Below are 26,908 nucleotides of genomic sequence, written 5' to 3' on the forward strand. Positions count from 1 at the left end.
GGTGAGAAAGTCCAACTACTTTGGACGAAGGGCATAAAAACACGAATTAAACCCAAGATTTTCTTTATTTTGGCACTTTATTTTTATTTTAATTGCAATTTGTTTATTAATCAAAATTGTACAATAATATCGAATTAATATTAGTTATTTTAGTTAGTTTATCCATTTAACGGTATCTATACAACAAACGTTAATATTAGTAGTCAAAAAAAAAAAACAAAAATGATCAAATAGATTATGTAATTAGATGTAGGCATTATATAGTATTATCAAATTACGATTGGAAGAGGCGTGGCAGGACAGTGGGAATGGCTTCCACATTACATATAGATTTTGTTCACTTATTTAACAATTAACTCAATTTGCAATTCGTCTTCCGTTTACCGTCAACTATGCAGCTTTTTATAACCCATTTATTAATCAATTGGTTGATTGGCCTTATATTTAAATTTGCTGCTTGTCAAATGAAACTAAAGCCCACGGCCGAGCATTTGTTAGCAAATAGTTAGGGATTAGGGTGACCTGTCAGGGATTTATGGATATGTATTCGAACAGAAAGTAAGTTCTAGAACGGCATATATAGCATATATAGCATTTATATAATTTGATTTTGAGAAAATGAATTATTTATAATTCACTTTGAGCTGTGGAACAGTTCAGCATTTCATTTCTGTTCGATTTCTGATTATATAGTTCGAGATGGGAAGTTCGATTGTTCGCAAAATATAGGACGACTGTGTTTCAAGGGGATGACGGGTCACTTGCGGTGGCGCAGCTCAATGATGGTGGCACCCGAACCACGTCTCAGGTTCTGCTGCTGGTGGTTCTGGATGTGGTGCTGGTGGTGCTGTTGCTGCTGGTGGTGGTGATGGCTCTGCTGATGGTCCACCTCGCTGCTGCGCCGCACAATGCTCGCCGTATCCTTGTTGAGCTCCACGGATGGCGGCGAACGCGAGTCCAGCGAGTACTTGGCCTGCAGCGGATACTTTCGCGATCCGTAATCTTCGTCGCCATGGATCACCCGGTAGAGGTCTGGCGCCTGCTGGTGCAGGCCGCGCAGATACAGCTGCTTCTTGTCCTGCTCCGGATAGCCGCCGTCATCCTCATCGTTACCAGCGATCTTGGTCAGGTCCTTCTGACTGCGACTGATGAGATTCACAATCGATGGACTCTTGAGGCCGCTCTTCAGCGAGTTGTCCTTGCCAGAGAAGAGATGCGGATTGGACTTGTAGTTGGCATTGGGTCCTTGGCCGAGGCCGTAGCCAAAGTTCGGCTCCTGCCGCTGCTGATAGTTGTTCCGGGTGAGCTTTTCGATGTAGATGGGACTAGGATCGTTGCTGCCGTTCATGCCGTGCACATTGAAGCTCTTGCTGCGATTCAGAACCTTGGCGTAGGTGCGAGCCGGCTTGGCCGGTCCCTGCTGTGCCTGCATTGGGTTGGAATTGCCGTTGGTGTTGGGGCTTGGGTTGGGATTCTGTTGATTTTGCTGACTCTGGCTATGGGGAATCCCGCCCCTTGACTGGTGCTGTTGTCCAGGCGCCGAGAGGTAGCTCCCCCTGCCCGGAGCCGGCTGCTTCTCCATGGCATTACCAAATCGCTGGGTGCGCTGCTCGTGCAGCTTGCGTGGCAGCGTCTGAGCCGAGCGGTAATCCTGCTGCTGCTGGTGCAGATTGGGCGTGGAGCCACTGAAGCGCTGGCCATGCTTCTGGTAGCGACCCAAAGTGTGTGCAGCCGTCACTGGTGGCGGTGCCCTGGACTCGTAGTAGTCATCCTCCCGCTCTAAGCGCTCCAATCGCTCCATTCGCTCATCCGGTCGCTCCATGTTACTGAAATGTTAAATGTTTAGCTGTATTAGTGCCTAAAACCATTAAGGGATTAGCATGAGATCCTTACCGCTGACGTGGCCGTCGTTCGTAGAGGTTCTCCTTGCCATAGAGCGTGCTGGAGTAGGGATCTTCGCCCAGGTAGTACCGCTGCCTGGGACTTATGGCCTGCTCCAGGTGCTGCAGTTGCGGGTCCGCGGATTCGGCGCGCTTGAAATTTTGTCGCGACTGGGTCTCTTGCTTGAGAGGATCACGCTCCCGATCTCGTTCCCGTTCCCGCTCCCGCTCCCGCTCTCTGCGTCGCTGATTGTCGCTATTGGAATCCTCGGAATCGTGACTACCGATATGCCCATCGATCACATTGTACTGCTGGTAGGTGGTCACCGGCGGACCAACTCCCCGTAGATCTTGTCCTGGACTGGGAGACTGCTCGCGCGACTTGCTGGCCGCCGATTTCATGCGGAACTTGCGCTCCGCACTGGCGGAACGGATTTTGCTGACCAGCTTGCGCAGCGAGTTGCCAATCACCTGACCCATGCGACTCGACTTGGACGTACTGACGCCGCCGCTCATGGCCGAGAGATTAGATGTGGACGCCGAGGTGGCTCCAGGTGGCCGGAGGTTACCGCCTCCGCCTCCAGTTGCCGGCGGATAACTGGATGTGGGTGCGAAGCGTGTGCGCTGCTGCTGCTTCCGGCTGAGTGTCATCGTGCTGGCAGGCAACTCCCTATGTGGAATATATATATTTGTTAGTTATTTATTAAATATTTAAAATCACAGAAATACATATATTATAAGTAAATTCTCCAAAACTAACCATTCGAAATATTTTTAAAAAGTTTATAAATAATATTAAATAAATTATAAGTTTATAAATAATAAAAGTAACCATAAATTAAATAGGTTTAAAAAGAACAGCTTATCTAAATAAAGAGAATATAAAACAAACAGCTTGTCTAAGTCAAGAGAATATAAAAAAAGCTTATGTTTAATATAAATATTAATAAATGAGTTTTTTAGGAAATTGTTGTTTTAAAAATAATATTATATAAATCCAATTAGTTGTTTTATTTCGAGTCAGAATGCCAATTAGTTGGGGCGCAAACGCAAACGCAGCCGCAGCGCTGAGCTGACGACAATAGCAAGCTTCAGTGAGCTTCGTTATAATTCCCAAGCGCTTATTCCGCGAGCGGTGCGTATAAATAGCACTACCCGATTGTCTCAATTGGCGGTCGAGCGCCTCGCAGCTGTCAAGGGTTTGCCACATTCCCGACTAGTTGCGGTACGATTACGATTACGATTCAGATTTCGATTTCGATTCAACAATTATGGTTACCATTTACATTACGGCGTTACGTAGTATATATTGTATAAAAACCAAAACCAATTCAAAACAATATAAAGCTGTGAGGTGCACTAGGTGTTTACACCCGGTGTGTATCGCTATTTTGAAATCATTTAGGATTATATCTCAAATCACTATGTAAGATGTTCTTTTTTTGCAAATACAAACATCAATGTAGCTTCATAGCCCACCTGGTCATCAGGTAATCCACCTGCGGCGAGGACGAACGACTGCGACTCCTGGGCGGCGGCGAGTAGTCCGGCGGAGGCTCCAGTTGGTTAACCTGCGACGGCATCGGAGCCTGCGACTTGACTGGCAAATGGCCGCTATGCGATGTGTGGGAGGAGTGGCTGTGGGTGTGGCTGTGGGTGTGGCTGTGCTCGCCCAGCTTCTTTTCGATGGCACGTCGTCGCTGCGGGACAGTGGGTCGCGGATTTTGACCCAGCTGGCTGACACCAACACCGCCGCCGCCTCCCCCAAATTCTAGTGGCGGAACTGCGGCCGGCGGAGGAGCAGCAGGTGGCTCATAGCTCTTGCCGCGGCCATTGACCAGGGCGGGAGCCACGCCATTCACGGCATGGCCATTGATGTGGGTGCCATTGATGTTGCTGTTGCCGCGATGACCGTAGGCCACCCGTTTGTGCGATGGCTCCTCGGCACGCGGTGATATCATGGATGGACCTGGACCTGGGCCCGGTCCCGGTATGGCCTCCAGATCGTCCAGAGCATCGCGAGAGCCGCGCATCGAGCGGGCCAGGAACTGGGAGGACAGGCTCTGGCGCTTTTGCTGCAGTATATCCTCGCGGCTGACATAGCTGTCCTTGGGCTGGCCCACCGCCTCCTGGGCCAGGGCAGATCCCTGACTGGAGCCGGGACCGCTGACCTTCTTCTTGAGGCCATTGCGACGGATGGTCTCCTGCAGATCGTCGCGAAAGGCCTGCGACGAGAAGTGATTGACTGGCGGACCGGGATCTTTGCGTTCCGACCAGTTCGAGATGCCCTGAAAGTACTTGGAACGACCGCCAGCCGCATTGGCTGGCGCCTTGCGATCCAGCGCGGCGGATGTGGTCATGCCATGGGAATGTCGATCTCTATCCCGCTCCCTCTCCCTCTCCCGTTCCCTTTCTCTCTCCCGCTCCCGTTCGCGTTCCCTCTCGCGCTCCCGCTCCCGCTCGGCGCTTCTGGGCAAAGTCTGCGGATGATGGCCATGCGAGATGTGCGGCGGATGCGGATGCTGCTGGGTGGCCAGATGGGACTGGGCATGGCTCTGCGACTTGATCGTCACATTGAAGTAGCTCTTCTTGGTGGGCTCCACCTCGGCATCGGCCTCGTCGTCGCGGGAATCATTGGAGGCGGTGGACTCGCTGCCAAAGTGCGACTCCAGCCACTTCATGGTCTCGCCCTTGCGCGTCTCCTCCTCGCGATCGAAGTCCAGTGGTCGCTTGGTGAGCGCATCCTTGCGATCCGCCAGCAGGGCCACCTCTGCAATTGAATCGTGTGCAACAAGATTTCATATGTCATTTTCGATCGATCACGAATGATTTTAAACCCCTAAACTAACTAATTAACGTGCTTGATTAAATAAATGTTCTCGATTGCTATCTGCGATGTATTGTACTTATTTAAATTATATAATGTTGTATTTTCAAAACCAAATTAAAACGAGTTCTTCGCTTAATCAACTTAACTGATGTCATCGGCTAAAAGTTTGTCGAATATGTCAAATTGAATGTGAAACAATCACTTTATACAAATATCATGCTTGCTTTGTTATAGAAAATCTAGAATATATATTTAATAATATGTATTCCTTTTCACAAACTTATGGAATATACATATATTGGATTTGTAATTTGTAATCCAGATAGACTCACCCTTCTGTTGCTGCTGCTGGGATCGTCGAAGCTTGCGCATCCGGTCGGATAGGCTGTCCCAGTCACCTGGTCGCTCCAGATCGGCGGGACCGTCCTTGTCCATTTGGGTGGTCTCGGCGGCGTAGCGCATCTCGGTGGATTGAAGCCGACCGTTGGCTAGCACGTCCACATGCTGCTCGTCCCGTTGGCGAAAGAAGCGCTGGTTGGCCGCCGTGGTGGTCACCTGCTCGCCCACCTGCAGCTGCAGCCCGCGTTCATCTGTGGCGCCGTTGGCAGGCGGATCGGGCAGCTCGTCGTCGAGGATCAGCTCGTGCTCGGTGGTCCGTCGACTCTCGGTGACCAGGGTGCCGTCCTCCTGGGCCAGGCAGCGCTTCTGCGTGTCCTCCGAGTCGATGGTCTTGCGCGACTTGCTCCGATTGGCCACCACCTTGGGTCCGAGCGGCACCAACTGCCGCTGGCTCTCCGGCGAACAGAGCACGGCCTCTAGGTTTTCGACTCCGTCGCGAACTGCGTTCACGTAGGTCTGCAAATATAATTCAATATAAATTGATTAAATATTATTACATATATATGTAAATATTATGAGTGTCATAATATTCGCCCGATTCACTTAGCGGATTTTGCCAATCGGTAAACCAATATTATCTGTGGCCCATTCCCCACTTCACTTCTCTCACAAAGGGTTGCATCACTTCTGCAGCGATGCAGTCACTGCACATGGTGGCTCCTAGCCCGTTTAGCCCAACCTCCCGTCACCATCCTCCTCCTCCTCCTCCTCCTCCTTCTCCTTCACCGCGCACCCCTTCCGCACCTAAGTATTCAGAGCGAGTAACCACAACACAAATCCACACGATCCACTTACTTTTTCGAGTTGCCAACGCGGATGGGGCAACGTCATTGGGGTAACGGTAAAAGTCAAGAATGCGACTCAAGAATGAGCGGTGAAAAATGGGTGGGGGTACACCGAAAGAAATATTTAGCTACCAAAAAGGATTAAAATTGTAGGAATGTTAAATATTTCAAAATTATCACTTTAGTAGGTTCTTATCAATAATTTTTTGTATAGCTATTTAAACTGACATACAAATAAACTAGGGAGAATAAATATCATCTTGTGAGCTGAACCCAAGTGAACATAATGTAGATGATTCAATATCCAATTTATCTAGGTGAATTTAAAGTTCTATCAACCGCGTGGTACATTTCTTTCTGTGTACGGGGGATTGCAGAAGGGATCGCTTCGGCATGGACAGCTCAAGGTCGAATCGCAATGGGTATCGCATCTTGGATTTCTTGGATGACGAGCAGATGGCACGCCTGGGTGACGCTGGTCAGTGGATAAAGAGCTGAAGAGTTGTACCTCTTCGTCTTCGTCTTCGTCTTCGTCATTCGAAGCCACAGTCGATCCCCCCCTCCCCGTTCCGCCGCCCCTGAACCTGTTGTTTTTTTTAGTTTAGTTTTTTGTTTTTTTTTTTGTTTTATTTATTTATTTTGTGTTGTTTGTCGACGACCTTGCGTTAACGGTAACGCGCGTAGAAAGTGTTTTGTTGTTGCTCAGCCAGTTGGTGTTTGCCATCTCTCTCGCTTTCAGCCAGAAACTTGATGGTCAGTCAGCTTCAAAGCCATATTTATTTACTCATACCCCCTCCCCCAACACTCAAAACCACTAATCCCGTCTGTTTTCTTTTTTCTTTTTCAAAGCCCCATTGGACACGAAATCCAAGCATCCAAGCATATATGTATATACATATGCGGATAGGTTGAAAACTTCTTCGATCGGTGATTAATATCAAACGATGACGTTGCTGCTGACGCAGAGGCGGTCACGAATCACTTCTTCATCTCCTCCGCTTCGAAAAGTTTGCGTTTTTAAGATTTATATGGCCCTTCACCTTTATATCCCCTTATGCGATCCCCCCTTTTGGCGATTTGATTTCGGCATTGTCAAGTTATTTGTCATTGGCCAAAAATACCGCCATCACCTTGGTGGCATTCTTTTTTTTTGGAATAGCATATTGGCTAGACAAGTAATGAAGTCTGTGATTTATGTAAATCTAATTACTATTCAATTAATATTAAATTAGCTCTGTATGAAGCATTAAAAATTACTTTAGAAGAATACTTTTAATGCAAATGAAGCGTTTGCTGCCTATGATCTATGATCTATTTGTTATAACATGAAGTTGAAGCTATCAAATAAATCTAACAAGTCCAGATATAAGCTATATTTATGAAAGATACAATCAATTATATCCAGTGCAACCCACTGGCCCACCCAAAAAATCCTGGTTAAACCCATGTGCGTTGACAACTTTTCCCGCATGTTGTGATTTATCTTGATTCGCTTTATTGCCTTCACCTGGCCAAATCCCAAAAGTCGAATTTGAATTCCAACGAAAATCGACTGCAAGTAGAGGGTTTCCCAGGTGCAGGAGGGTCTGGGCCCGGAGGCTATGTAAGTACTCATACTGGTACTCGAACTCGTACTCGTACTCGAACTGGTACTTTACTGGTATAAGGCCCCGATACTTCGTATGCATGCACTCATGTTGCGGCCAGCATATTCAAATGGACATTTCGCTGGCCAAGTTGCCTGGCCTGGCATGACAAGTGGCCAAAAGCAAAAGCCAGCAGAAAATATGTACATAAATGAAAAACAAAGCAAAATCGCAATGGGAAAAAAAAGAGAAATGAGCAAATTTTGTTAAAGCCAAACCAAAGGGGGCGGAAAGGCGGTGGATCTGACTCGCTATTGGTATCGAAGCAGGCTACACAGAGCCAAAAAGTACTGCAATAATTGGTACAAATTAAATGTAATATTTAACTATTTAACTGCACACAAACAGTTTACTTATGTTAGAAGAGCATCGTATTGGGCTAGGATTACAAAAACATTAGGGGATCTTAAGATCTCGGTATCTTCTGTTCTTAATGTATATATTTTTAGAAATACTTATGTATGAGGAAGATGGCTGTATTAATAATAGGAAGGTAAGATTACAGGAAAATGAGACGTTCCTATGATCTAGGTATCTCCTGTTCATAATATAAATAAAAATGTGAGCATGTATGTTTTGAGTTGCCCGGCATGACACTGATAAGAAGATATGACTACAGGAGCAGGGAACGAGTTCTTAAAATGCCAATATTTCCAGTTCATAATATACATTAAGGTTGTAAGGAAACAATGGATGACTTTAGCCTTATTCCCCCTGTGTACACGGTGGAGTGGATCGCTTGGACCCAGCGACCAAGACCGAGCAAGACCAGTTTGCCTTGGGAGTTGCTCAACCTCTCCGAACTGAGGCAAACCGAACCCGAACCAAACGGAGCTGAGCTGAACTGAGCTGAGCGAAGCGGAGCGGAATGGAGCAGAGCTCTCGATCGATTATTATTATTGTAATTCAGTTAGTGTGCGGCCAACGCCAACGCGCCTGCATATGATAATGATGTCTACACGGCAACAAAAGCCTACCACATTCCTCTTCACCAAATCCAATAGATAGCATCAAAGGTCGTTTGTGTGGGTCGCAAAAAACCCAAATGCCTTTGGCCTTGTTTTGTATCAGCGTAATTAGATATTAACAATTTCAATATTAGCAATTTTACAATTTTTTCCAATTAATAATGATCTTTAAAAGGTTAACAATATGTGACATTTGTGAATTTTAAAGAATAAAACATAGTAGGTACAACGAAACTTCAAGCAAAGTAGGTTTTGAGAATGGTATTTAACCATTGCCATTAGTTTACACAACTGAAACAATAGAATCCTTTAGAAGTACTATTAAGGAGATAAGTAAGTCAGGCAGTTTAGACCAAACTTTAGTTGTTCTTAGAGGTCACAACACCTATGTTGGCCCATTGTAAGTGGTAAGTGGTAAGTGTAAGTAAGTGCCAGTGTACGCGCTAGTTGATGCTGGTGTTTTTGGGCATTGAGAGTTGAATCTGGAGCCGAATTCAAATTCGTGGCTTGAGCTTTGCAGTGGCCAGCAGCTAAGCAGGGAAAGATACTTGGTCTATGCTTGGGATCCGTGGGCCTCGGACTTCAACTCCAACTCCAACTTGGACTCGAAGTCGTTTTATCGTTTCCGTTGCGTGAATTGTGGAGTCTAAGCCCCTTTAATGCCCCTTTGGACCAACTTTAAGACAACTTTAGACCAACTTTAGACCCCCTGAACCTCGGCTATGCCCGGCTATTGCTGCTGCTGCTGCTGCTGATTGGCATTTGCTGATTAGAGTTGTTTGGGCTGGATTGGATTGGATTTAGCATGTGGGGGCACCTAGACTGACTCGAAACGAGTTTTCGACCAGCCAAGTACCCACTCACACAGAGCGCTACGTGGTCACATAGATACACCTGGAGATGGAGATGGAGATGGAGACCGAGCTGAGACTGAGACTGCCGCTGAGACAAAGAAGTACACACGTACCGAGAGATACAAAATTTAAATTCAAATTCCAAACACTTTTTGTGGTCGCTTTCCACAAAACTTCTCTGAATGTTGTGGCATGGACAAATTTAATGTGCTATGTACTTGTGTACTGTGTACTTGTGTACTTGTGTATATCTCGCACCGATTCCGCAATTTGTTCGCAATGGGGTTTGGTTGGCTGGATGGCTGGATGGCTATATAGCTATATGGCTGGTCGGTTGGTGTTTGGTTTGGTTTGTTTGTGTATATCTGTATCTTAGGTTCATGGACCTGCCGCAGACACGCCTAGAATCCAAGAAAGCCAAGCAGGAGCAACGGCAGCAGCAGCAGCAGCAGCAGTAGCTCTTTGGCTATTGATTAAACCTGGCTCAGAACAGGTCTGCCCCGGGCCGAAAGCCAGCTGCTCTGGGTTTTTGTCAGAGGTTTCCGAGGTTTCCGAGGTTTCGCCTTCGGGAGAGTGTGCACTCCCATCGCCCTCTCTCTTTCTGCCAGCCTCTGACTCTGTCTCGCTCGATCATCCCAGTGTGTATGCCTCGCAGTGTTGACCATCATTTTAGCCATTAGTTGGTTGGACTAAATGAAATAGCTTGTAACTAACTGCAATGTTGCAATGTTGCTTTCGTTGATAACATTTACAATTAAATGTTGTAAAAGAAAGCCACCGTCTACTATCTACAATGTCTAAAATGTTCAAAGCTAGCACCAGTTGGGAATTACAGCAACGCAATGATAAAATAACAATCATGAAATGCAAGCCAAATTATTTTACATACCAATATTGACAGATAACGAATTCAGGAAAAATAATAAATAAAATAAATAAATAACAACCTAATAATAATTACAGGGAACGTGATTATTTATAACCAACTAGTATAGGTATTTGTATATAGCTGATAAATAGTAGTTTGTAATTATACGTTCAAACCTAGGGTTATATTTGAGTTAAAATTTGTTTAATAAGGTTTCCAGGGATGTGGTCGAGCGGACAACTCTGATGCCTTGTAAGTGTCCGCATAACGACCACAACAAGAGCCCCAACACATCTTCAATGGCATTACCTCTTTGGCTTGGTTAATTGCCAACTACCGGTTTATGTTGGTCTTTTGGGTACCGAAGACCACGATGGGAATTTGTTTTAGGGGAGGAAATTTCGGGATGCTTATTGGTCTTAATTATACCATTAGGTATTGGAACATATCGCACCTTGATAATTATGCAAATTGGGCATGTGTTGCTCCTCCTACCGCTCCTCCTTCTCTCTTTTGTTTTTCTCCTTCTGCTCTGCTCTTTCGCACAACTTCTTCACAAAATTATCGATGCTCTAATCTCTGTTGCACCATCTACTGCTAACTTGGCCAAGACGACCCACGCATCAACAACTAAATTAAAACAAAAACTAAGCCGCACAAACACAAACACAGACACACACACACACGAAACACGAAACACTCATCTAATTTCAAATAAAGAGAGAGTGTAGCTTGTTTTTGTAAACAAAAAAGCAACAACAACCGCACAGCCGTAAAGATTGGCGATACCGATAGATGATTAACGATTAACGTGCTTTTCCACCGATTGTCTTTAATGCGCTGATAAATAACAGATAACCAAACAAAAAGAAATAACAGTACATCAATGCAAAACGCAAAATCAAACGGGACGATGCGAAAAGCCAACAGCCGAGTTGTACTCTCTTCGCTCGCTCAACGGCAACTGATCGTCATCGTCCGAGTGCCTCGGCAGGCAAGTTAATCGGGGGGAAAAAAAAAGCCAACTATCCAGTGCTGCTACATTGTTGCTTTTCACGCCGAATTGATTTTCAGTTATTTACGCCAATTTTCGGTTTCGGTTCGGCCTGTCCACAGTCCTGTCTCCGATTACACAGGCAAAAAACACTCGAAGAAATATACATCGAATAAATTCAAATTTCAAAATCAGTGCTAAACAGTTGTATTCCCAGATAAATTGCATGTATACCTCGAATTTTTAACTAACTAATTAACTAACTCAGTGATATGTTAAATTTAATTAACAACATCCCTATCAAATAAAATAAATTGCACTTAATGGCTGATCTGGCTACTTGACTACCGATCTTGGCCTGAACCGCTCCTGTTTTCGTTTAACCCAACCGGTCTTGGGTCGATCTTCTTCTTGTTCGGAGCGGCGAGTGTGGCAGAGCGCCACTCGTGATTGAGATGAAAATATGGTGAGGCCGAAGACGAAGCCGAAGTTGAAGCCGAAGACGAAGTCGAAGATGAAGACGAAGATGAAGCCGAAGCTTAGGCACAAGATGAATAGCACTCCACTGTGGGGGGTCGGAGGTCGGGAGTGGGCGCTAGTTCCACGACCGATTGGAAGAAAGCCCCTTCTAATGAGAAAATTGCAGCGCTTTCCCGCCAAATGCTGCGCTCCAAAGCCATTTTCCCCCTTTTTCCTGATGCAACTCGCGGTAAATTGGAACATAAAGCTAACTTGTAATAAGTAAATGTTTTACGGTGGAGGGGGACTACTTGAAAGTATAATCTTAAAGTCTTAATAGAAATTGATTGAAAGCCACACCGATTTTAACATAAGTACACCCACCTGATCTGTAAAGTCGCCGTGATGCTGCACGTCCTCCGTTTCGTGGTAGTCCTTGATCTCCTCGTGCGATATGACCCGCTTGTCGTCCGTCTGACGCACCAGTCCGTCCACCGGACGCGGAACCATGCGCTTGACCAGCTTTCCGGCCCCGTCGGCCGGTCCAAAGACCTCTTGGATTTGGGCCAACTGCGTCTCATTTATGGCGCCCGCCTGCAGGGCGGCCACGTCGATCAGCTGGGCATTGCCATCGAGGTCATCCGGCAGGTCAAGGTCGCGTTTCTAAAATCGAATTCAAGAGAAGCGGAAAATGGGGATTTAATGGTAAGTCATATACTTAAAAGTGCGCCTTTGAACGCACACCACTCTTTATAGCAATGCAATCGAATCACTTAACAACCCACCTCAGTGGTTTCCGTTTCCTGTTTATCGGTGTCCTCGGTGGTGTTGGTGGAGACAATCGGCCCCGAATCCTCGATCACCTTGCCATCCTGCAGCTTCACCTGTCGCTTCACCCGCGTTTCGATCTGTCTGGTGGTTGTGAGTTCTGTCTTGCGCTTCGTTATCCACTCCTCTGCAAAATGGGTTAAACGAGGATAGCTTTTTATCAGTTTGAATGAATAAATAATCCATTATAACAAATTTATTTAAAATATATTGCTTAGTATGCTTATTATCCTTTCAAATATTAAAAAATGCTCACATATATTGCTATCATATCTTGGCATATTTTTGTAATTTTGAGCCATGTTTATAATGTTCTAGGAATTATAGACATAATTAATAATAATTAGTTTTAATCTCAAGTTCTTATCAAATTTCTGTAGTTGGCTGCTGGTACTTTCATACACAATATCTTAAGCTTCGAATTGATTTTGGGGCTGCATCCCAAAAGGCGGCTATCCAAACTGGCAGATTGATTGGCCATTTGAAGCTCGGGTTTGGGCCAAAACTAAAGCTCTTCAGAGCCGAGCTTTTGGGGCAGCCAACTGCAGATTTGCAGATTTGCAGACAGGACCAGATGTTGCCCAATGACTCTCGTGCGGCCAACTGCTGCAGTTGCTGTTATTTTTTTTATATTCTTTTTTTTTTTTGGCACCAATTGCAACAGAGCCAACTGCCCAAGATGCCTCATTTGCATGTGGATAATGCCCATTTTGAGATCTACTCCGTCGCTTCTAACAAAAGAAGTCGCAAAGACGGAAAGTCGGAAAGTCGGAGGGGCGTGAAGCGCTCCAGCGCATTCGAGCTGCTCGCCAAATTACGTAATCCAGACCAAGTTGGTCTCTCGGCTAACTGTACTCCGAGCCTAGTGCTGTCCGATTTTTGTTGCATTTTTGAAAAAAAAGGCTAAACTTAACCCGGCACGTTTTCATTTTTAAGTACAGAAAAAAAACCTGCATTGCTGCTTTAATTGTGCTAAAAACGAGGGAAATGAAAAAAAAGCTATAAGATGGTTGATTTACCCTACAATATTGCATTTGTTTGCGGTGATTTTATAAACTCAGGTTGAATTTTAACTACCTTAAGATTGAAATTAAATTACCAAATGTACCTACATGGTCATACTTTAGTTGTTGAGCAACCTGTACCAAAGACCAAAGAGCCCAGAGCCCAGAGCTCCGAGCACGGACATCCGCGAGATTTTCCCGCTGCAGCAGCTTTTTGCTGCCTTCATCGTGTGGAGGGAAAAGGAGCATGGGGTGGGTTTTCCCGCCGTGCCTGGGCTCCATCTCTGTCCATTTGTGGCCCCCGCTCTCTGGACCCATCGCTGGATCTCGGCTGCATTGAGATCGCTGGACCATTAAAGGTCGCACTTATATAATCTATCTGCATTTGCAGTGGCAGCGGCAGCGGCAGAAACCGAAACGAGACGTCGCGTTGTCTGGCGTCCGTCTGAATCTGAATCTGAATCTAAGTCCGCGACTTGCTTCGAATTCGAGACCGCAATTGCAGTCCGCTGGGCAGTCGATTGAACTACAGTCCGCACTGCCTATGGAGTACGTAAGCCTTTGGGGTACTGATTACAATTTGGCAACTTAAAGGACACAACTTTCTGCAGACGCTTCATTGATAAATAGATAGCTTAAAGATGGAGTTATATTATTAGATACTTACATGCTTCCACTTCCTCCACATTCATCTACTTATCTCAGATGCTTAATATATTTTTGATTAGCATTCAAGATTAATGCATTTAAGAATAAAAGAGTAAGAGTAAGAGTATTCACTTTGTAGGAGGTGTCACTGTGCCAAGGCCTTTGCCCATTGTTCGTCTATATATATTTGCCTGACCAGACTGTTTATCTTTATCACTTGCGCACACTATATATACATATCCGCATTGTTGCAACTGCTGCTGGTTCAGTTTTTCCCGCCCCGCCCCTCCCCCCCGCCCCATTTTTCTTTCCCTTCCTTCAGGGCAGTCAACCACTTCATAAATAGCAACAATAACAATAACAACGCCATCGACAACAACAATCACAATTAAGCAAACAAACGGCACAAGACGAGGAGAGGAAAATCGTAGAGGAAAATGTGGCCAGGAAAATGCTGCGGATCGGGGGGGGGGGGGGGGGGGGGGGGGAAATGGATGTAGGTGGGAGGGGAGGGGAAGGGAAAAAATAAAGGGGCTTTTCAGCAGGTTGGATATCGGGTGCAATTGCATTCTCGGTTTCGTTTGCCATTGTTTCGATCGGATTCAAAACTGAAAATGGAAAAATGGAAAAATGGAGGAAAAAAAAAGGGGAAAAATATACCGAAGCAAAAACCGATTCGCTTCAATCGATTGCGCTTGGGCTCTTGACGCTAATGTGAATTTATGTTACTTCGCCACGCCCACTTAACAAGCCTCGGTTTCAAGCGATTTCCACCGATTTCCCGCGATTTCCGCGCATTTCCACCATCCACCAACGATCTGTCTGCAGGTCTTTCCACAGCACCAAGATATTGCATTACATCTCTGGCTGCGATCAGCACTTGTACTAATTGTGGTATCGATTATGGCCTGTCAACCTATCCCAAATCCGATGTCGCCCCTTCTCAATCGCATTTTCCAATTTATAGACCACCCCCTGTGGGCACACAGAGAAAAAAAAGCGGGTGCGAAACCAAAAGAATCCACAGGGAAACAGGTGATCATTAATTCATTATAGAATATTACTTTTATTGTATTTTATAGCAAAATAAAGTGGTGAGCATTTGCTAAAATTCCCTAAATAAATCATATTGATATTTGATACTTTTATTGGAAAAACATGTATTAGGAAATATGGAAGCCGCCAAAACTATTGGTTTAAGCCAAGTTAAGACGCCTATCCAAAACTTATATAGCCTGTTTAGTTAGGAACTTAGAAATTTAATAGAAAACACTTATAGGAAAGTATGAGAATTGAATATGCTTATAAATATATTTATACAATAATACAACTATGTGACTTTCCAACCGAGAGCTACAATTTTCCCTTTCTTGTCGCAGTTAAGGAGCCACTTCCTTTGCAATACAAATAAAATGGAAACCAAAGTAGCAGCTCGGTGGCAAGAAGCAAGTGGCAACTGGCAAGTCGCAAGTGGCAAGTGGCAAGTGGCAAGAGGTGAAGAGGTGGGAGGTGTAGCTAGGTGGTGCACCAATTATTGTAATTTTTCCAGCGCTTTTCCTCCCATTTTTGCATATGGCTTGTCAAGCTGGCTCGCGAGTTGATTTTTAATGATTCGCTAACGTGGGAAATCTTTTGCCGCTGCAGCACTGCAACATTGCCTTTTCCTTTGGATCATTTTTCCAAACAATTCAGTTGGCAGTCTTCCATGCATTTGCATTTTGTTGTTAGCCGCTTGTTATTTCTAATTTTTACACGTTTTTTACGGTTGTTGTGCATACATTTTTCAGATTGCCGCAGGTAATCGACTTATTGTTGCAGTTGCAACTTGCAACTTGCCACTTGCTGGCTGCTTGCAGTCTACTGCTGCCTGTGGCGCCTTTGTGTTATGTTAATCACATAATTAAATCAAAACTTTCTATGATTTCCGCGGGTGGTACATATAATTGAAAAAAAAACTAATAATAACAGCAGGGAGCGAAAGGAATTTGGGATTAGCAGCTGAATTATGAATATGGAAATGGATCGGAATCACATTCACAGCATTCGCTGCTTTCGCTTGCATTTCCCATCTTCCTCAGCGGCCACCGGGTCGTATACTTAATGTGCGATAGGTCAGTTGTTAACACTGAATTAAAACAGATTTTCTTTGCCAAATTAAGCAGCAATTGTACGCTGCGGTATAAATGCACTATTGCACAACCACAAGCCGCAATCGATAATCAAGTGAGTAATCCAGTCACTGGAGTTGACTATGTCAAACCACTGCTATCGATCCATCCGATCCATGCAAATCTCCGCTGTTCTACTCACTCCCTGTGATCTCACTGGTTACTGGTTACTGCTTACTGGTGGTTGGTGGCAATTTGTTGCTCGAAGGCTTGGACATGCCAATGGCGATGATGTCACCTGATTGGCTCACCCACGATCTGTTCAGGCAGTCGAACTGTTCAGTACGTTCCGATTGATCACTGTCTTGACATGAACTGTCGAACCCACTTCGTCGCTGGAGATCGCAGTGATGTGATAGTTAAGCGATTGCCCATGTTCATATATACATACTGTCATTTCGTGTTCATATTTCCCTCACTTATCTTGACTACCTATCTATCTTTTTAGCCTTATTATACAGCCAGTAACCTGAAATCTAGAATTATTCTTAATCTCAGGTTGATTCTCCAACTCTTTAAGCCTTTGGTTCAACTCTTATTGGCTGATACAACTTTTACCCAATCAAATAAACTCTCTTGTAAGCAGTTAACTAGAGTTAACTAGTCTTAAACCACTTCTGTTAGAACTTATTGCAAATGAACCTCTAACCTGGAAGGTATCAGTAAGTAAAGTATCACCTACTAAGTTACCCAATCTAATAAATTGATGTGCAGATAAACTAGGTGAACTCACCTTCTTTGGTAATAGCTTCTGTATCGCAATTGCTTGCCTCGTTGACCTCGTTGCTGTCCTCGTCATCTTTGGGTTCGAATTCGACCTGCGAAGTATCAATGTCGTAGAAGTTAACGCGGGTCACGTGACGCACGTAGTCAGTGGTGGTGGTTGTGGTGGTGGTGGCGTTAGTAAAGCTCCCGTTGGGCAGTGACGATTGGACGCGAAAGATGACCGGTTGTTGCTGGCTGGGGCAGGCATGTGGGGCAGGATAGGCGTTCGTCGTCGACCAATGGAGGCCATGGGATCGCGGTGGCTTTGGCACGGAGTTCGCCGGCTGCTGGGGCATCCAACTTCCGTGGCCAAAAACGGGCAGTGGTGCTGTGGTTGTGGCGGTGGTTGTTGCTGTGCTACAACTATGACTAGGTTGCTGGGGATAATGCTGTTGTTCATTCTGTTTTTGATTTGGATTTTGATTTTGATTCTGTTTTTGTTTCTGGTGGTGCAACTGCAGATATCCAGCCGGAATGGCTGTGTCGCCCGTGGATGCCGATGAAGACTCATTGCTGCTACGGGAATCTCCGCTTCTAGCCACCGATGGTGGTTGCTGTGGTGCTTGCTGGTGGTGGTATTGGTGGTGGTGCTTGGATGGTGCGTGGCCGGGATCATGGGCGTGGTCGTGGGCGTGGCTGCTGCTGCTGCTGCGGCTGCAAGTGCATGGCGACAGTAGGAGGATCACCACCATTCGATCATCTGGCGCTGGCGGTTGCAACGGTGGCTGTGCTCTAACTGCCGACTACATCTGCTCGTCCCACTCTTCCCGCCAACTTTCCGTTTTCGTTCCAGTTTCCGTTCCCCTTCCTCTTCCAGTTGCAGTCGCACTTCCAGCTCCAGTTTGTGGTATTGCTCGGCGGCAAGTCCAGAGCTCGCACCACATCGCAGCGCAGAGCGCGATTCACGGCTCCAGCTCGCGAGGATTAAGCCCGGATTCTAAGCCAAACCAAACCAAACCAAATCGAAACGAATCGAATTGAAAGACAATTAAAGCAGCGAACGGCGAAAGAGAGATAGAAAACGGGGAAAACAAGAACCCTAAACAAACTAAATTTATATTTTGGATGAACAACTAGAGGGGATTACAAAACAGCAACTTCTAACTTTAAGATCCTTTTTAGCAATGTATGTAGTTGAAAACAACACAGAAAATGTGACCTACCTAGCTTCATAATTTTCAAGGCATTCACAGCATTCATGTTACTGTATATTTTCCATCAAAATTGTATTTAAATTATGTACCCATACTCGTTCGAGTGATAACCATGGATGATACGCCGCCCGCCTTTTCAGTGGGCGTTAAATTCCTCAAGCGTTAAGCCCAGAACGGTTCTGCTAGCTCATTAGGCCCCAGCCAAGGGCCATAAATGGATTCGGCTCCGGCATTTGGGCCACTATATCTGTTTTGGTAGCAAAACATATACATATACACTTTTTTGTTTGGCCAGCAAGAGAGAAAATCCAAAAGGGCAACGTGCACAGTTCAAGGCGATGAAATGGAAAATAGAAGTGGAAATTCGGACGCAAAACAAACTTTGTGGGCCCACTTTGAATTAGCCGGACCCAAAGAGCGGCCAAAGGTCAGATCAGCAGACCCACGGCGTTGGCAAAACAAACAAACAAACAAAATACAAAACAAGACCAAGTGGCCTGTGAAAATGTTGCCCTCTGACTGCAGTTGCTGTATTAGGGAATATTTGGATATACACGAAGATATCTGGCTGGATTTACACAGAAAAATGGTAAAAAGCTTGCGAAATGGGTAAGACTTCAATCAGTAGTTAAGTCGGGAATTTATTTGAATGCTAACTATTTCTAATATTCAACTGCTAACATAAAGTATAGCACTAAGTATGAAATTTTAATTCAACTACGTTTGCATATTTGAATAATAGAAATAGTTTCGTAACTTACATAACTTTCGCTAAACTGACCTCTTATTAGTTTCCTATGGGATTTACTAATCTTTTGCAAACTGAACTCCAGTTTCCCTATACCAACTTGAGATACTAACTGTTTATGTTGACCATCGCTCTTGTGAACCCAGATTCTGCTTCCTACGGATGTTCCCCAGACTCGACTGTATCTATGTATCTATGTTTGTACATCCACAAGCTCGTTGGTGCGGGAAAAACGATTCTTGAATCGATAATTAGGCAAGCGGACAATAAATCTTGACCGGGTTGTCGACTGGCTGATTTGCTATTTTCGGTTTTAGTTTTTTTTTCAGCGATCTGCCGATGATGATGATGACGTCAGGCCAGCACAACAACACACACTTAATTGTGACTGCAATTTGGCCATTTTTGTAATTGCTTCCGGTCAAATCGATTTGTTGTTGATGTTTTGTAAAAGGGAATCAATGGAAGCCACCGCAAAAATACAAAGAAATAAACGTAAAAATATGGCAGAGAAGCTTCTGAGTTGGAATTGTCGGTGTGCCGCTTAAGGCGATGCCTCCTCTTTTGTGATAGGCTTACTTGGGCCAAAATCAAAAGGGGGTCTCTGCTGGAGAGTGGGGGGAGGGGGAGGGGGTGTAGTCACGCCCAACAATGAGTCACCAATTGAATAATCTCGCTTGTTTTCGGGGGAGCTGGAGTTTGGAGTCGCAGCAATGGCAAACTTTGACAATTCCTAATGCAATCGCAATGCCTTTTACTTGACCCAAAAGCAACAGCAGCAAAGCACTGAGAAAAATCAAGCTTTCAGATGGACCATCAAAATGCAGATTAGTTTTATAGCAACTTTAGTCTTGGGCTTCTTCTGCTGAACAGCAGGGTCACATTACTCGTGCTGTGTGACCAAGCTTCAATGAAAAGCATAGCTTAAGATACCTTTTATTTTTGTAAAAAATCATAGCTTGAGATACCTTTTTTTTGTAAAAAAGCATAGCTTGAGATAACTTTTGTTTTGTAAAAAAGCATAGCTTGAGATACCTTTATTTTTGGAAAAAAGCATAGCTTAAGATACCTTTTTTTTTGGAAAAAAGAATTTTGATAAGAATGACCTGTTTTTCATGTGTTAATCCTGTTATATCTTCAAGTTTCTTGCTATTTTTCGTGTGCTGCAACAGCAACTACATATATGAAGGCTGTGAGCTGTGCGATCTGAGCAGCAACAACAAAGTTGCAGCCGAGCCCACAAGTCACGCACTGGTCAAACCAACGTCGAATAGGTATCCAAAGCAACTAGTCCCAGCCAATCCCCCAAAAGCCGCCACTACCCCCTCTACCCTCTACCCTCCACCCTCCAGCCAAAGTCCCCTTTTCCCACCGGCAAGTTGTAGTTGCATTTAATTCACGCCTTTTGGCCATACAAAGACATTGAATTGTGGCTGCTGTCCAAAAACGAAAAAAAAAAATAAAAAATAAAACGCAACACACAGGCCAAAAAAGAGTTTTTCCTTTTAGAAGAGCGGGAAAAAATCTTAAATAGTTCACCCACAACAAACAAAACAACGAAAACAACAAAAACAACCACAACGGACAAACAAGTTGAGCACGTATAAAAACAACAATAAACAAGCGGGCAACAAAACTCTTTTTCAAAAAGGCAGCCACACATAACTGGCAACTAACAGCCGCCGACAACAACAATAATAATAGCAAACTGATATAACAACAACAACAACTGCATTAGTTGTGGGTGCTAGTGAAAAACCCCCCCCACTACACCCCCTTGGAAACTTGATGCACTGCAAAAAACTCTGGCAAAACTCTTCAAATGATTACTGTTCTGGTGAGATTTTATAGTTAGTTTTGCATTATGATTTTAAAATATTTTATAATAATTTAATAATACATTTGGCAACAAAATTCCTGAAGAAGCGCCATCCCTTTTCTCGCTGTGTTGTGTCCAACACTTTGTGTGCAGGCTTTGATTTGTGGCTATATGTGAGTGTTTCTCAGGCCTTGTTGTTATATTGCCTGATCTCTCGGACTTTGGGGGCCTCTTAATGGTGGGAAAATATTTCCGTGGCCCGCTGCAATGGTAGGGGTAGGGGTAGGGGTAGTAGGGGGTGGGGGTTTGGGGGTTTGGGGGTTTGGGGTTTGACAAACTGGCAATATTGCGCCAATGGTAGAACTAATTCGCTGGGCCAACATTGCGTATGCGCGATGGGCCATGTGGGTTGAGTGATGCAACACGCAAAGATCAACAAAATGGCAACCAAATAGAAGTACAAACTAAATTGTTTGTTGTTTGGCAAATATGCAGCCGAACAACAACAGCAACAACAACAAATGTCACGACAACGAATGGAGCAGGAAAACGAAGCGAACAACATACGAAACGAACGACGAAGAGTGAGTGCAAAAGCAGCAAAAAAGCAAAAAGGCAAAAAGCCCAAGTTAATGATTAATTTTTTGCACGTATACGCCACTTGGGCCACGAGATCTGGCAACGGGAATGGGTCGCAATATCACAAAAATATATATATGTATGTATATATATCCAATTCTACAATTCTGCACAGCACAAAAAACATATATCTTTCGTACGACAAACAATGCGCATCGCTAGAAATTCCACGCACATGCAAATAAGTTGTTGAGCGAAATCTATTTGTTGGCCTAGTTTTCATAATTGTTAATGGCTTTTCGCCCCAAGCTAGTACTCACTATTTGCAATGGTCTTGAAATTCTACTGTTTATTTAAATATTTTCATACTCTTACTAACTCGCTGTTGTTTTGAGATCGAAATTGCATGTACAGCGAAATATTTGCATGCATTTAGATAAATATTCACAGCATCAATATCTGCGTAGTGACGAATTACATATGCCTTACTAGTGTCATACTTCAACTACCGAGTCAATTTATACAACTTACGGATGCATGCAACTGCAAGTATTTGGCTTAGTGTAGACAGGTAGAACTTTCAAATATCGAAATGCACCTTACATTTGCGGAGATATCTATGCAAATAATCAGCCAAATACCTTTCAAATGCATTCTATCACGAACCAAGAACAAGTTCTTGAGCATGATGCACATTTTTTTTTCCGAGTGTACTTGCCTGCCGCTCACCCTTCTCTACCCCTCTCACTCTCTCTTTCGCGATCGCTGGCTATTTTTATCTCGTGCACTGTCACACTTTGCACTTTGCCTTCGCCATTCAGCAGGCAATTAGCGCAAAAAACCGCACGAGCAATAAAACCAAATAAAAAAAATACAAAATAACAAATCAAGTGCAACGCGACAATCAGCAAACAAAACAAAACACAATTAAATTTAGATCAATTGAATTCGAGGGCTTTTCAATTTAAGCGCTTGTGTTAAATGAAGCGCCAACGAAATGGAAATTGAAATCGAAACGGAAAACGATCGTGCCAAACCGAAAAAAAAACCGAACCGAATAAGCTGGAAAAACTGTGTGCTGGCTGAGCCGCTGCTGGAAAACGGAAAATGGTAAATGGAAAATGGAAAATGGAAAATCCGAATCCGAATCCGAATGAGCGCGCGATCGCGAGCGGCGTGTTCGATGGCGCGTCTGCGACTGCTGGCCGTCGGTAACTGCACCGTTAGTTTGTTACACCTGAGCTGAAAAACTTTATTATTTTCTTGCTGTTTTGCTGTTGTATTTTTGCCTCTGCCGCCGCTCTGCCGACGCTCTGTCGACGCTGGCAGCCATTCATTGTTTTTGCCCGCTCGTCGAGAGCTTTACCTGAGCCACCTTACGCGATTAACGTGGCCCAAATGTGAGTACACTTCCAGCCAGCAGGGGAGTACAGTTGCGGTCAAAAAAATATGGCTATGTTTTGCTATGAACATGGAAACATGCAAAATATTGAAATATCTTAAAACAAATGTCTATAAGTATGCTTTAGTACATTAAACGTCTGAGTTTATTGTTCATTCTGACTAGAAATATACTTTGCACATTTTTAAACACTTCTTTTAAGTGTAATTTTTAGGTACTCAAAAACTCATATTTGTTTGACCGCAACTGTGAGTAATGGTATTGTAAGTAACTGTGATGGGTTAGGGGGCAGTGGGTGGTTGAGGTTTAAAGGGGTCCATCTAGCACTCACCAGTTCGTTTTGTTCGTCTTTGGCGCCAGCTTTTGATTTGATGGTCTTGCTTAAAGCCATAGCCACTGCAGATTTGTCAGATTTGTCTCATAAATATAAAGTTGAATGTAATACGATTACTTTTCTCCTACAGTTCTTTCACTTTGCTGAGTTGAACCTGTTTTCTGTTTAAAAATAAATAAAAAGGGGTTTTTGGTAAAATTTTAATCACATTTTCATTTTTAATTTATTCACTCATAAAGAATTATACAGCGGTTTTAATTAAGTGTTTGCACGAAAACTTTTTTAAACAATTTATTTTAGCTTTTTATATTTAGATTCACTGGTTTATGCATTTGCTTAGCCGAGTTTCAAACTTTATTTCCGCTTTAGTGCAAGCAGTAAAGTATGCTTCAAATTTCTCAGTGGGGAGTTCACAATAATTCCGAGAGATGGAGCCACTCGATAGTATATTTAATGGGATTTAAAACGATTCATTATCAGATTCCAAAAATAAGTGCGCCACACAATATTTATTTACATTGTTCACAAAAATTCTCAGCTGGCTGAATTCATTTCACATTTTAAAACATTTAAAATCAATTTATTTATAGTCTAGACTTAGTTGTATGTGGAGAGCCATTCATAACATACATAGATTGTGCCTCATTCAGTGCTTTATTTTTGAATCGTCCATTTAACAGATCGATCACCCCATCAAATGTACAATTAAGCCGATAAGAAAGTGTTAACTGATTTACCATTGAACCTGTGATTTTTATGAACTCGTGAATAATTTTTATAGTTGCAACGATTGCGGCTGAATTGTGTATGCCTCAAAAAGAAATTTAATGATTGGGAATCTACAAAAAAAAAAAGCCCCCATTTCCATGCTAAATCAAAGGATCAATTATTTTGTTGTCGTCCCCTTGACTCGGATTTTGTGTTCGCCACTTCTCCGATCTTTGGCATCGGTCGATCATTTGGATAATTGCTGCCTTCGAACAACTTTGAACTGACTGAGCGGCCCACTCGCAGCTTTGCCGCATAGTTTCGAACGCATTTGGTCAAAATGAGTTTTAATTTTCGTTTTTGGCCAAAGCCAAAGTCAAATCCAAATCATTTGGAACGCCTTCGCCTGGCGACCCGCCCCCGCCTGTTAATGAAACGCTCAAGCGTTCTCGAAACAAAAAACCAAAAACAAAAAAAAAAAACAGAGCCAGAAACTAAAAGAGAAACATACAGACTTAAACACAATATTACTGTTGACACACAAACGGGGTTTGGAGTCAACAAATCTACCAAATCGGAGGATTTTACGATGCTCGACGTCAAGGCGTTCTGTATATGTGTCTGTGCACAGAGAAAAATACTTTTGGTATAATATTAAACCACATATAATCCTACTCCAAAAGTTATTTGTATTCACTCTCTCTTATAAAGCGACTTTAAAGAATGCTGACAATATTATTTTCAAACGCGAAATCATTAGATGTAAAATAATCAAATATACCAAATAAGCAAGTTCACAGACTTTTTCCCCAGTGTAGATCTTCGAATCGATTTGCATATGTACACTTTACATATGGATATAGTCATGTCTGTGTATTTGGACATATATCAAATATTGATAGCTGCTCAAAATGACGAAACGATCGAGTTATTTGCGCGACTTTACTTAACTCATTCTTGATGCTGTTTTCTTTCTTTCTTCGACCCACACAAAGCGAGTAGATGTATCTGCCATACATTATATACACGTTATAGAACCGTGATCTGTCTGGTGTTGACTGTATGTGTTTGTTGTGTGGCATACAAAAAGTGGAACTTGTCAGTTTGTCAGTTTGTCGTACCTGTAACCACAGTGCAGCATTCCTAACGCGATCCTCGCCTTGAATGAACGAACTCGATTCGATTTCATTGAACGAAGCGAATAGTTTGGTGAATGAAGTGATTAACGAACTAATAAAAATGTATTTATTGGCTAATTTGTGGCTGCAAATTAATCATCCATCTATAGAGTTTTGAACCTATCGATTAAGCCAGCTAAATGTTAGTCAATGAAATACCTATTCATTAAACATAGGACTCTTTGCAGAACTTGAAGCGAGGATTCACTGTGATCATATGCAAAACTTATTGGGGCGATTGTAACGAAAGCCATAACAGTAAGAGCGAAAAACAGGGCTAACTGATTCAGCGTCATCGAATCATGCGTTAACTCAATTCCATTCCACTAGAATCCACTAGAATTTGATTCGCTCGCATTTGTGCAGCTAATGGCAAACTACCCACGTACACTGACTATATATGCACCTTATAAACGGTATCACGTACCCGCACTTATACGGATGTGTTCTAGTTACATATGTAGATCCTAGCCCGCGATGAGGATGATCCCTCTTTGGCATAGGTTTTACATTAGATACTTATGTACATATGTATATCTATGTATATTTTGACTCTAAAAGCCTTCATTTACACTTCATTCGCAGTCAACTCTTCAAAGTTATCCCGCTTTCTGATCACTTAACACTGGTCATCAGCAGATCGCATATTATCGATCACTTAACAAAAACGAAAACAAAAAACAAAAACAAACAAGTCGAGAGTTTGTGAGTTGTGGACAAACATGTGGCTGGTGGAGGGGCTGGGGTATTGGCCAATTAGCCAACATACACACACATTGGCAAACAGATGTTTCTAAAAAGGCCAATAGGGCGTCATACAGGCCGCTAAAAGGCGCAGAAAACACGCGTTTTTCGTTCACTTCAGCGGGAAAATGTTATCCTTGCAAAAGTCGTCACGTGCCAAAGGGCCTAAACCCTTACATATGTACATACATATATGACCAAAAGGGCGGTTTTAAACAGTTATGATATACAAGTGTGGTTATTATGGGGATATATTGTGATATTTATTAGCAGGAGCGCGGCAAAAGCACAACAACAATACAGTAAACACAGTGCATCCAATAGGCACTCACTCACACTCACTCACACGCGGACATTTGGAGCCGAAGAGAGGATCGCATCGAATCAAATCGAATCGAATCGAATGGAATCGGATTGGATTGGATCGGATCGCGTTGTTTTTGTTATTTTGGAGCAGCAGCCCCAGCCAAATGGTTTGTTGCCAGATTCACAACTGATCTACCTGCTTGGCTTTTTGCTTTTGCCGTTTGTTATTCGCTTTTCAGTTGTTGCTGCTGCTGCTGCTGCTTTGGCTTTTGGCTTTGGCTATAGCTTTAGCTGAAATTGGCGATCGCCGCTCCCTCTTGGCGCAAACCCCCCAGTCCCCGCCACTCCCCCCGCATCGCCCCTCGCCGCCGCCACCGATCGGCATTTTCCATTTTGCGGTCGGTCCATCTGCTGGCCATTCATTCAAGTCCGACTTCGGACGAGAGAGAGCGCGAGAGAGCACGAGAGAGCGCCCAGCCAGTCCGAACAATCGAAATCGAACTCGGTCCGAATCTGAATCTGAATCTTTGGCCGAATTCGAAGAGAGGCAATACCCTAACTTCGGAGCGGGAACAGCCGCTCTGAGATCAGTTTCAAATTGATTATGTCCTTTATCAGTAAAATCTATTTATACTTTGGTGAAGGTCTAAAGAAAACCGTAAAATGTTTAAAGTATGAAGTTAAAATAATGTATGTATAGGCAAGTTCTCCAGTTTTTATCCCTAAATAAATCATAAAAAATACATTTTTATACACTATCAGTATTGAATTTCAATTTCATGTTATATCTAACCTGCTCTCTTATGCTGTGGCTTAATAAGAATTCAAATTCAATCAAGT

At 43.6% G+C, this 26,908-nt stretch overlaps 1 protein-coding gene across 3 annotated transcripts; it reads right to left on the minus strand.

Annotated features, from left to right (window-relative positions):
* Positions 1-100: 100 nt before the first annotated feature.
* LOC120457399 (serine/arginine repetitive matrix protein 1) lies at positions 101-26,261 on the minus strand. 3 transcript variants are annotated; one of them, XM_039644976.1, is made up of 9 exons: positions 26,099-26,261; positions 23,130-23,293; positions 17,065-17,149; positions 12,469-12,638; positions 12,068-12,346; positions 5,043-5,565; positions 3,360-4,650; positions 1,894-2,550; positions 105-1,826 (listed from the first exon to the last, which is right to left on the minus strand). In XM_039644976.1, the coding sequence occupies exons 2-9, from the start codon at positions 23,187-23,189 to the stop codon at positions 758-760; spliced, it is 4,134 nt and encodes a 1,377-aa protein (XP_039500910.1). In that variant the 5' UTR covers positions 23,190-23,293; positions 26,099-26,261; the 3' UTR covers positions 105-757. The 3 variants fall into 3 exon arrangements, with proteins under 3 accessions (XP_039500909.1, XP_039500910.1, XP_039500911.1); XM_039644977.1 differs by having other exon boundaries at positions 26,109-26,260; XM_039644975.1 differs by lacking the exons at positions 23,130-23,293; positions 26,099-26,261 and having other exon boundaries at positions 101-1,826; positions 17,065-18,033.
* Between the last annotated feature and the right edge of the window lie 647 nt (positions 26,262-26,908).

This window comes from Drosophila santomea, chromosome X (assembly GCF_016746245.2).
Source record: "Drosophila santomea strain STO CAGO 1482 chromosome X, Prin_Dsan_1.1, whole genome shotgun sequence".
Taxonomy (NCBI): domain Eukaryota; kingdom Metazoa; phylum Arthropoda; class Insecta; order Diptera; family Drosophilidae; genus Drosophila; species Drosophila santomea.

What these genes read in the sequence shown, in the direction of transcription:
- LOC120457399 (XM_039644975.1), bottom strand. Translation starts at nt 17,788, where the DNA reads ATGGTGGTGATCCTCCTACTGTCGCCATGCACTTGCAGCCGCAGCAGC. An exon ending in ACGGCGACTTTACAGATCAG is followed by an intron (nt 5,566 to 12,067) that starts GTGGGTGTACTT and finishes TTATATTTGCAG; the next exon opens with ACCTACGTGAACGCAGTTCG. An exon ending in GTGGATTACCTGATGACCAG is followed by an intron (nt 2,551 to 3,359) that starts GTGGGCTATGAA and finishes TATTCCACATAG; the next exon opens with GGAGTTGCCTGCCAGCACGA.